At 31.1% G+C, this 10,428-nt stretch overlaps 1 protein-coding gene across 2 annotated transcripts in view; it reads left to right on the plus strand.

Annotated features, from left to right (window-relative positions):
• The window catches only part of LOC139517147 (rapamycin-insensitive companion of mTOR-like), a 40,807-nt gene extending 30,379 nt beyond the window's left edge, over nucleotides 1–10,428 (plus strand). Inside the window, exons 26-35 of one of the 2 annotated variants that reach the window (XM_071307856.1) lie at nucleotides 1,376–1,468; nucleotides 1,713–1,819; nucleotides 3,479–5,077; nucleotides 5,553–5,721; nucleotides 6,020–6,077; nucleotides 6,467–6,592; nucleotides 6,895–7,050; nucleotides 7,457–7,580; nucleotides 7,929–8,067; nucleotides 8,720–10,428. In XM_071307856.1, coding sequence (XP_071163957.1) covers nucleotides 1,376–1,468; nucleotides 1,713–1,819; nucleotides 3,479–5,077; nucleotides 5,553–5,721; nucleotides 6,020–6,077; nucleotides 6,467–6,592; nucleotides 6,895–7,050; nucleotides 7,457–7,580; nucleotides 7,929–8,067; nucleotides 8,720–8,827 — 2,679 coding nt within the window. In that variant the 3' untranslated portion in view covers nucleotides 8,828–10,428. The remainder of the gene's footprint in view (nucleotides 1–1,375; nucleotides 1,469–1,712; nucleotides 1,820–3,478; nucleotides 5,078–5,552; nucleotides 5,722–6,019; nucleotides 6,078–6,466; nucleotides 6,593–6,894; nucleotides 7,051–7,456; nucleotides 7,581–7,928; nucleotides 8,068–8,719) is intronic. The other variant, XM_071307862.1, reaches the window with a different exon arrangement.

Raw genomic sequence — 10,428 nt, forward strand, 5'->3', positions numbered from 1 at the left:
TGATAATGGCTAACTTAGTGTTTGGCTGTAATCTGCTCTTTGGTGGGGTAGTTGTCTCTTTTACATAGTCGCAATTTCCATTTTCACTTTAATGTCTAAACACTATTTGATTATTTTCATTTTGTTGTTCCACAGTTTTTCTTCTAACTCTCTCCTTTTCTTTCCCCTGTGTGAGGTGTTGCTTGGACATAGAAATACTGATGCTTGTCAGATTTATATAAAAACTTATTTCATAGGTTTGTATCTGCATTATCTGGGTCAAATTAAAAACTCAATGCTGATGAATTGTTTTTAGAAAAGTTACCCCCCTTGAAAATATGATTATTTTGGAAAATTGCATAGTAAGTGCTCTTATGTGTATAATTCTTGACAAATAGTTATGAAATTTATATGGAAGGTTTATACACAGTCTTCGATCTAAGCCTAAGAATTTGCATCAAAATGATGTTGAATAAAAAGTGAACTTATTTCCTGTACCACTTAGAAAACACCATATTTTCAAATTATACTGTCAAATCAATAATATTATGCTAGATCACAGATACCACATGTGTTCTCTCTTAATTTTTAGGTGATAATTGTTGCAAGAAAGGGAAAAATTAAATACACATTGTATCTATTTTCTTCATTATATGTGATTTTGATATTTTTACAAAAAAATAAATTGCAAGATTAGAATATTTTAAAAACCGTATATAAAAATAATTAGTTTTCAAATAAATCTTGAAAGTCAGGATCAACAACTTCAAAGAATATTTCCAAAATAAAGATATAACACAAAAAAATAAAAAATAAAATAAAAGGGGGAGGTCAACCCCACATGTGCCTGTGCATTTTCCTAAAACTTTAAAATTTTAACAATTTTGTGTTTAAAAACATTTGTTTGTTAAGTAATATTACTGGTCGCCTTATCAGTATGAAAAAACAGATTTATAGCCCTTCTTAACCATTTTATAATTGAATGAAGATATGAAATTTTCACTTTATTGTGCATGGATGTGGGACTGTACAGGTCATTGCCAATTTCACAAATCAGTGCCCATCAACAGATTTTAAAAGAATTATGTCCCTTGGAAATATTATTTCTATGGAAAAAATCAAATTTACAATCAGGCACCTGATTAGTGTCAGGCAAATAAAGAATTTTGCAGGATATAACATGATTGTGAGTGCTTCTTATCTTTTCTTCAGTCAATTTTATGTTTTGAATATACACACATAGATTTTTTTCTTCTGGGTTGGTGTGCACAGTTTTCCTGTTCGATATTATTAGTCATACTAGTTATCCTATTTATGTATCTTTTGTCACTTTCAAGGCTATCATAATTCTTTGATATGGGACTAGTAAGTAAAATACTTTTTTGTCTATTTTTAGGAGTACATTGAAGAGTACTTTGAGTGTGTAAAATGTCAGTATTTAATAACAGATGAAGATGAAACCAAACTAAAGACTGCCTTATGGGTTGTGGTTAGTATAGAGGTTTTTTCCTTAGAGTGGTATTTTTGTTATTTTACATTTTGGATTAGGCTGTTGCTCTTGAAAAAATAATTGAAAGATTTCAAGTTAAGTTGCCTATCATAACTTCACTTTTTTTGTAATAAATAGATTTATAAAAACTAGATACCAGTAAAGCATGATAGTTTTTAAAATATTCTTCCCTTTACTTGAATGTTGAAAATGATTTGAGAGTCAAGATGGATTTTATTTTCAGGGTCACATTGGAACATCTACCTGGGGTATACAGTGGTTAGAGGAGGAATGTTTACTACCTGAGATTATAAAGCTGACAGAAGAATGTGGAGTCTTCTCTTTAAGAGGGTAAATTATACAAAATATACAATATATGAGTCTATTCAAAAGGTATTAGATATTGAATTGTTTTGAATTTTGACTTCTAAGTGTGCTGCTGATGCAAAAGAATGGAAGAACGCCAAAAACAATTGAAAAGCTGAAGAAAAAAGAACATGTGACAGCTGAATACAAACATCTTGATGAAAAACACCGATCAAGTTTTGTTCCTTGATATTTTTAGTTTTTTAGCTCACTTGGCCTTTTCTCATCACTTTGCGTCCGTCGTCGTTAACTTTTACAATAATCTTTTCCTCTGAAACTACTGGGCCAAATTGAACCAAACTTGGCCACAATCATCATTGGGGTATCTAGTTTAAAAAATGTCCGCTGACTCGACCAACCAACCAAAGATGGCTGCCATGGCTAAAAATAGAACATAGGGGTAAAATGTAGATTTTGGCTTATATCTCAGACAAAGCATTTAGAGCAAATCTGACATGGGGTAAAATTGTTTATCAGGTCAATATCTATCTGCCCTGAAATTTTTTGAAAAATGAATCGGAGAACCTGTTGTTGGGTTTCTGCCCCTAAATTGGTAATTTTAAGGAAATTTTGCCGTTTTTTGGTTATTATCTTGAATATTATTATAGATAGTGATAAACTGTAAACAGCAATAATGTTCAGTAAAGTGAGATCTACAAATAAGTTAACATGACTAAAATGGTCAGTTGACCCCTGAAGGAATAATTGCCCTTTATAGTTGATTTTTAACAATATTTTGTAAATTTTTGTAATCTTTTACAAAAATTTTCTCCTCTGAAGCTCCTAAGACAAATTTAACCAAACTTGTCTACAATCATCATTAGGGTATCTAGTATTAAAAAAATGTGTCCGATAACCCACTCGGGGAACCAAGATGGCCGACATTGCTAAAAATAGTACATAGGGTAAAATGTAGTTTTTGGCTCATATCTCTGAACCCAAAGCATTTAAAGAAAGTCTGCTGTAGATAAAATTGTTCATTAGATCAAGATCTATCTGCCCTGAAATTTCGGACCAATCGGGCAACTTGTTTTTGGGCTGCTACCCTAAATTGATAACTTTAAGAACATTTTTCAGCTTTTGGTTATTATCTTGAATATTATTATAGATAGAGATAAACTGTTAATATTAATAATGTACATCAAAGTAAGACCTACAAATAAGTCAACTTGACCAAAGTGGTCAATTGACCCTTAAGGAGTTATTGTCCTTTATAGTCAATTTTTAACAATTTTCATAAATTTTGTAAATATTTGTACAAAATATTTACCCCAGTCACTTCTGGGCCAAGTTCATCATAGATTGAGATAATTGTAAGCAGCAAGAATGTTCAGTAAAGTAAGATCTACAAACACATCACCAAAACACAATTTTGTCATGAATCCATCTGTGTCCTTTGTGTTTGATATGCACATAGACCAAGGTGAACAACACAGGCTCTTTAGAGCCTCTAGTTTCATGTTACTAACGGTTTGTTCAAAGCCATCTACCAAAATTCCTTTTATGAAATGCATGACAAAAAAATTGACAATAAAGGTTACATATAAGGATAATGCTGATACAATAGTAATGTCTTGAATAGTTTTCACATTGTCTTATCAATTTATAATAGTATATTAACATACAACAATATTTACATTACAGAACAGCATTTTATGTGCTTGGTTTATTAGCCAGTACAAGAGAGGGTGCTGAACTGTTGAGTCAGTTAGGGTATGAATCGTGTTGGAGAACGAGAGAGGAAATGTGGCCTGTTGTGGAGGATAAGACAGAATTATTAGACTTCAATCAGTTACATGACATGCAGGATGTAAAAAGTGAAAGTAATTATAGCATGGCAGGTAGCATACGAGATTTGGATATTAATAAGATTCATTCCCCAAGTGCTTTATCATCGAATCTGTTTTTTATTGAAGAGGAAGGTAAGAATGGTTGTGATTCAAAACAAAGCTGTGATAAAAACTCAAACTTTGACTCATCTGCCTACATTCCTCATAAGATACACAATCGTGTCAGAACACTGCCACATGATTCTAGACGAGCTAATACATTACCTTTACGTCCACAATCAATTAGAAGTGTTGCTGTCCGAACAGATAGGCTACGAAGTTCAAGTGATGATACAGATAAAAGATTTATGGAGAAAAAACATACGACGGAGCATGCTCAGGAAGATTCAATGGAAAAAGTTCAATCAGAGCAAAAAACAAAACTTGTTACTGAAAAACTGACAATTGAACCAGATAAAGTTATCACAGAAAGTAAGGAAAAATCAAATTTAGAACTTATTGGGATTTTAAAAGGGTCAAAACTTGATTCTGTAATGAGGGGTCGTAGTGCTACTGTCGGCTCAGTGCCTCCAAGTGAGAGTACTAATCAAAGCAATGTAAACAATAGTAGTAGTAAAAGTGCTGAAAATATTCATCGCCATAGTGGATCATTTAACGTGAATGTATCAGTCATACCTGTGATTAAACTACCTAGTATTGACTTAGAACATCAGGACAGTGTGGTTATAAATCGTTCCCCACCAACAACCTTTCATGTATCTGTAGAACCAGAAAAACCTGTTGTTTCAGTGAAAAAATGCAATTTCAGAATTGGTTCAGATGAAGAGGAGGATGATGACCACAAGGTCCCAGAAAGGAAAAAGGACATTATTAAAGAAGCAAGTTTTAACTTGCCAACTTATTTAAAGGAATCAAAAGGCAACAGCAGTGATAGTTCAAAGACAAGTAAAAGTAGAACAGACAGTTTTAATACTGACTCTACAACCAGTGGAATAGGCTCTTTAGAATCAGGAGCTCATTGTGGTGCATCTAGTGAAATAGCTTCCTTAAGTCCTATAGCAAGTTCTTCGTCATTAGAAAACATAATGAGACAAAGCTCTCAAGAAAAGTCAAGTATTCATCCGTCCATCAACAGAAGGAGATCATTGAACTTGAACCGTATTCCTAGTCTCAGAAAATCACAAGCTAGTCCTGCATATGGCATCTTACCTTCATCTCGAATGTCGGAAAATTTATCTGCTGAAAATGCAGTTATGTATACAACTACCCAGGATGCATTAGGTTATTCAACATGGAGGTCATTACGACGTCAAAGAACATACAGTTCCGATATGGAATCAGAATTAGGTATTGGTATGTTATATGGAGAGGATGTGCCTTCCAGTACACTCAGCAGGCAATCTAGCATAGAATCAAAGATGTCTTTTGATCATTTAGCTCTCAAGGGATTAAGGTAATTATAAAATAAAAAGACTGTGGAAACAGCCATTGTATAACAGTCCTAAAAATTAATGAGAAATAAGCACTTGTACTCAATTTGTCAATAGAACAGAAAAGTAAAAGTATGAAAGTCTTGCTGATCAGTTTTTCTGACTATTAAGTTGTCTATAGCAATGAGAAATTTTCTAAAAAGCAATTTATATATCTATGAAATGAATAAATGTCATACAAATAAGCAATGTTAGATATAGGAAGATGTGGTATGAGTGTCAATCTTCAATAGCAAGCTTTGTTACATGATAATTATATATAATAAAAAAATGCAAATAAGAAAACAAACTATATTGTTCATTTCTCTTTATTTATGAATAACAGATGATCCATTTATGCTCTATTAGAACTACGACGTAGCAGTAAACATGGTAAATATAATGTTTCCAACAAATTGCATAATATACTTAGTTATATGTGAATTCTTTTTTTTACAGTGCAACTATACCAAGAAATTCTAGTACTGTATCACTACAAGATCAGGATCGACCATCTAGTCCTTATTCTGTTTCACCTAAGGCTATATTATTACAACGTAAACCCCACACAGGAAAGGCAGAGTTCCTAGGTCTCACATTACCTGTTGATATCAATATGATATTTGAGGTAAGATCATTATACTTATTGTATTTCCTATCGATTTTGTCTGCTGCACTCACATAATTCAATGCCATGTGATATGAAAAGATTTTATTTGAACTATAATAAATTCAGACTGATGTTATCTGTTCATTTTAAAGTATTTTTAATTAGAATAACTCCCAACTTGAAAATTTATAATATTAAACAGATTATGAATATTCATGTATGTTTACAGTGTAAATTATTAGTATACAATTACTTAGAACAGTATTAGTCATTTTATGACTTTGTTTTTAGTGACTTTGGATTCTTTATTATGTAGGTACATGAAGGAGAAGATAAAAGATCACATTCTGGAGTAGAAAGCAGAAAATCTTCAGGTTAGTTAACAAACTGAATCATTTATTGACATTTTCATTGATTTTTGTTGTATTTTTTGAATGAATTTATTTTAAAGACACTTCACTCATTTTTCAGATAGGATCATTTAAGAAGACATTTGTGTGCAAGTACTTTTATTATACAATGATATTCTATATAGCAAATGAAAAATCAGTTACTTGTTATTCATAACCACCAGGTAAACAGCTTTCTGAAAGTAAATTTAGGCGAAAGGGGTTTGAGAATGTTCTAATCTCATAAATCGACAATCATGGTATCCAAAAATTACAAGCAAGTACTTAGAAAATTACATAACTCCATAAGTAATGAGACTGATTGATTTTAGCCATTTTGTGTAACAGGATCTATATTCATATTTACTTTGTAGGTTTTGGTAGTGCATCACGTCACTCTTCAGTGACAACATATGACACAGATGAACACGAGACAGCTATATGTATTGTTTGTCATCAGTTACGACACGATTATAATGTTCTCAAAGAACACGATGATGGTAGGTTATACATTTTTAATTGCAGTTTATAAATAGTTAAAACATTCCAAATTGAAAGGTTTGGGCCTTTTTATGGTTTTTGAAACAGTTTTTCATTTTTAAAACAGCATTACTAAAAATGTTAACTTTCAATATCAATGTTTCTTAAAAAATACCTTTTTGTAGTAAATGTATTAAATACACAGTAAATTTATGTCTTTTATTTTTTATGGATTAAAAATTTATTCTGTTTACTTTGAAATTCTGTGAGATTACTCACACAAAGTGAGATTATTGTCAATTGTTTTTTTATTTAAATCTAACAGTAGGTGAAGAGATAGAAGCAGCCAGGGGTGAACTTGAAGAAACAAAATCTTTATCCTCCATCTACAAACAAACGAGAACGAGGCTGGACAGTTGCAATGAGCCGTCATCAGCAACACCTGGTAGTGTTACTAGTATGACAAGTAATGAATCTTGTGAGTAAAACTCCTCTGTACACCATGTTTGTTAGATATAAGGATAATCATGGTCATTTGATCAAGCTTAGAAGACATAAGGACAATTCTTGTCATTTGACCGTGTTTTAGTAGATATTAGGAAAATACTGGTCAAAGATTTGAATTAATTAAGGTTGTAAACAATAATATTGTGGTCAAATTTCTTGAAAATCAGTGCACAAGTTCATTTTGATGTGCATTTTTTTTTAAATGTATGCTTAATTGGGGTTTGTACAAGATGTCTTCACTAAACTGAAATGTGAAAGATTTAGCTTTGTTCCATGGAAATATTTTTATTGAATGTAACATAAACATTTTAACCTGGTTCCACCAGCTAATTTTACTCTTAAGCTTGAAGCCTTATAGAATAAATTTATAATTTTAGCTACCAAGAAGATAGACTTTGAAAGTGTTATTGGGAGAACAATGTTACGTAAGGAAGTGAAGAAGTTTGTTGTCAGTCTGAGTAGTTTTATCAACGTCAAGTCATCAGAACAGGGTTTGTTAACGTGAGTATAATAATCTAACTGAATGCAATGATTTTAATTTTTTGCCAGGAGTACATTGGCAGTGAAATAAAAATAATTGATGATAGCAATGGTGGTTCTCATGGGCACTCCGGTTTCCTCCACCAATAAAAACTAACTGCCACAAAATAGGACAATAGTGTTGACAGTGGCTTTAAACATCAATAAAAAAATTGATCATAAAACTCATGATTTAGGATAAAGAAGAGTGACATATATGTCTGAGTATTCTGAATTCTATCAAAGTGCCATGATCATACTTGTTTACCTTTATATGTCATATTGTTATTTAACCTTGTATTATTTTAATCATGTAATTTTGTATTTCAGGTTAAAGCAGAAAGTGCCGAAGGCTTTTCAAGACTTATGTTTCTTCTCTGAGGTTATATACATTTTAGGAACATGTTCATTTAGATTGACGGCCAGAAGATTTATACAGGAGTTGTTTGATGAATTTGATATGGATCAGGTATGTACCTCACCACATTTGTGTGCCTGTCCCAAGTCAGGGGCCTCTAGCTTTGTTAGTCCTGTATGTCTTTTTAATTTTAGTTAATTTATATGTTTTTGAATTCAGTGTGATGTCCATTTCACTGAATTCGTACATATTTTGTTCAGGGGCCAGCTGAAAATGGCCTCCGGGTGCCGAATTTTTGTGTTGAATTGGAAGACCCATTGATGGCCATCTGCTGTTTTCTGTCCTTTGGTCAGGTTGTCTCTTTGATACATTCCCTATTTCCATTCTCAATTTTATCTGGTATTAAAAGATGAGTGTTGTTAGCTCTTCCATTCCAGGGAGTTACCATTTTAATATTAATATCTGAACTCTGAATTACTTTACAAACTTTTTGAATCCAATTGTGTGTTCACTGTATCTATGTATTGTTTTATTACAATGACAGAAGTTTGTTGGTGAAAGACAATTGGACATCTCAAATTTACATATTGATTTACCTTTTTTTGGACATCTCTCATCTTTTTTTTCTATATTTAGGTTATTTTATAGGTTTTGTCTCTCTGAACCATAACATTCCCAATATACTGATATTTGAAACATTTTCTACTTATTAAATTTTAAAGGATATATACTTTATGACATGTATTTAAAATTATTCTTTCAGATATTGCAAGAGGCAAAATCAATACTTGGTGTAAATGCAGAAATACATGACCCAAGGAGAGTTGGGAGACAAGAAAACTTGGATAGTGTTTGGGAAAAAGATTTCTAATTAAAACATTTACATAAAACAAGAAGGAATGGTGAAAAGAAAACAGTTACTGAGAAAATGTTCAGAAATACAGGATAGAACTAACCAATGAAATTACCACAGTCACTGATAAAAATATGTTAAAACTACAAATCAATTGATATGAATGAGCACAGTCTCTGATAAAAATATGTTAAAACTACAAATCAATTGATATGAATGAGCACAGTCTCTGATAAAAATATGTTAAAACTACAAATCAATTGATATGAATGATCTACTGATTTAGGTCCTGATATTTCAGAATGAAATGTTTAATTTTGAAATCAGAAATAATTCTGTGCTTATATTTTTGCGTTTGTTGATAAGTTGAGAAAAATGCAAGATTGATAAATGCCATGAACTGCTGCCTACAAATGATACTATCAAATAAAGAATGTGAGTTCTATCATAATACTCAATCTGTGGCATTTCTCAACATAGAAAAACCTGCACAAAATTCTCAACTCATAGTATAATTAAAATTACCTGGACAGATATTCATTACAGAGTTGCAGAATTAAAGATAAATTTCACTGCAAAATGAATTCAATCAGAAATAATTGAAGCCTATCATCAGAAAATCTGTCTTTTATACATTAAAGTGTTAACTTGATGTTGAAAGACCAGTTATGTAACTTGGAGAGTTAAAGTTTGTATATATCTTTAAGCTGGTATGACATGGAAATCTTTAGAATGGTTTCTATGAGAAGGCCAGTGTGTTATATCTTTGTGATATTTTCAGGAGATTGATATAAAGAGACAAAATCATTATTGTGATATTTTGTACAGTCTATATTTATTGTAATAAATGCCAAAAAGTTTTTATTGAATGAAATTTGTAAATATTTATTTAGCAATGAGATGAACTTTGTTATAAAAAGTGTTTTTTTCCAGATTTTATACAATATTTTGATTTATTTATAAAGTTAATCAATTTTAATATGTAAAGGGTTAAATATGGAGCCAAGCTTCAATTCAGTTACATTTTAAGCAATAATGAGTATAAATACGATTGTATGTCTTGTAATTTGTGTGTATAATCATTCCACGATAAGTTCTGGTTTTTTTTTTAATGCTATTTAGTATAAGACTAGAAGTGATGCTTTACAAATATTAAACATTTATTATGGATGCAGCTTCTATTTTAGCTAAATATTGATAGCTTATAAACTTTACACATATTTTTCTTATGATCAAATCATCGTTCTTTTCATCAACCTATCAAAATCATAGTTAAATTAATGTTAACAATTGGCAGGTTTTTTAAAGCTACTGTATCAAATTACCGATTTGAATGGTTGGAAATAAACAAAATTTATATGATATAGCAATTTTAAATGATATGATTCATTCTCAAATCTTAAAGTATATCACAGTCACAAATGTTAAAATCAAACATCAATAGATACTCATTGCCTACTGTTTAAGGTCTTAAATCACACATTTTTTACAAGGTTAAATATCTAGTCAAATAGAACATGTATTTTCTTGGTATATATGTGCAGAAATGAATATATATTTATGGTAAAAAGGCTTAAGGGCAGTATGTGCAGATATATCAAATACATTTACTTCAAAAA

This window comes from Mytilus edulis, chromosome 1, assembly GCF_963676685.1.
Source record: "Mytilus edulis chromosome 1, xbMytEdul2.2, whole genome shotgun sequence".
Lineage (NCBI taxonomy): Eukaryota > Metazoa > Mollusca > Bivalvia > Mytilida > Mytilidae > Mytilus > Mytilus edulis.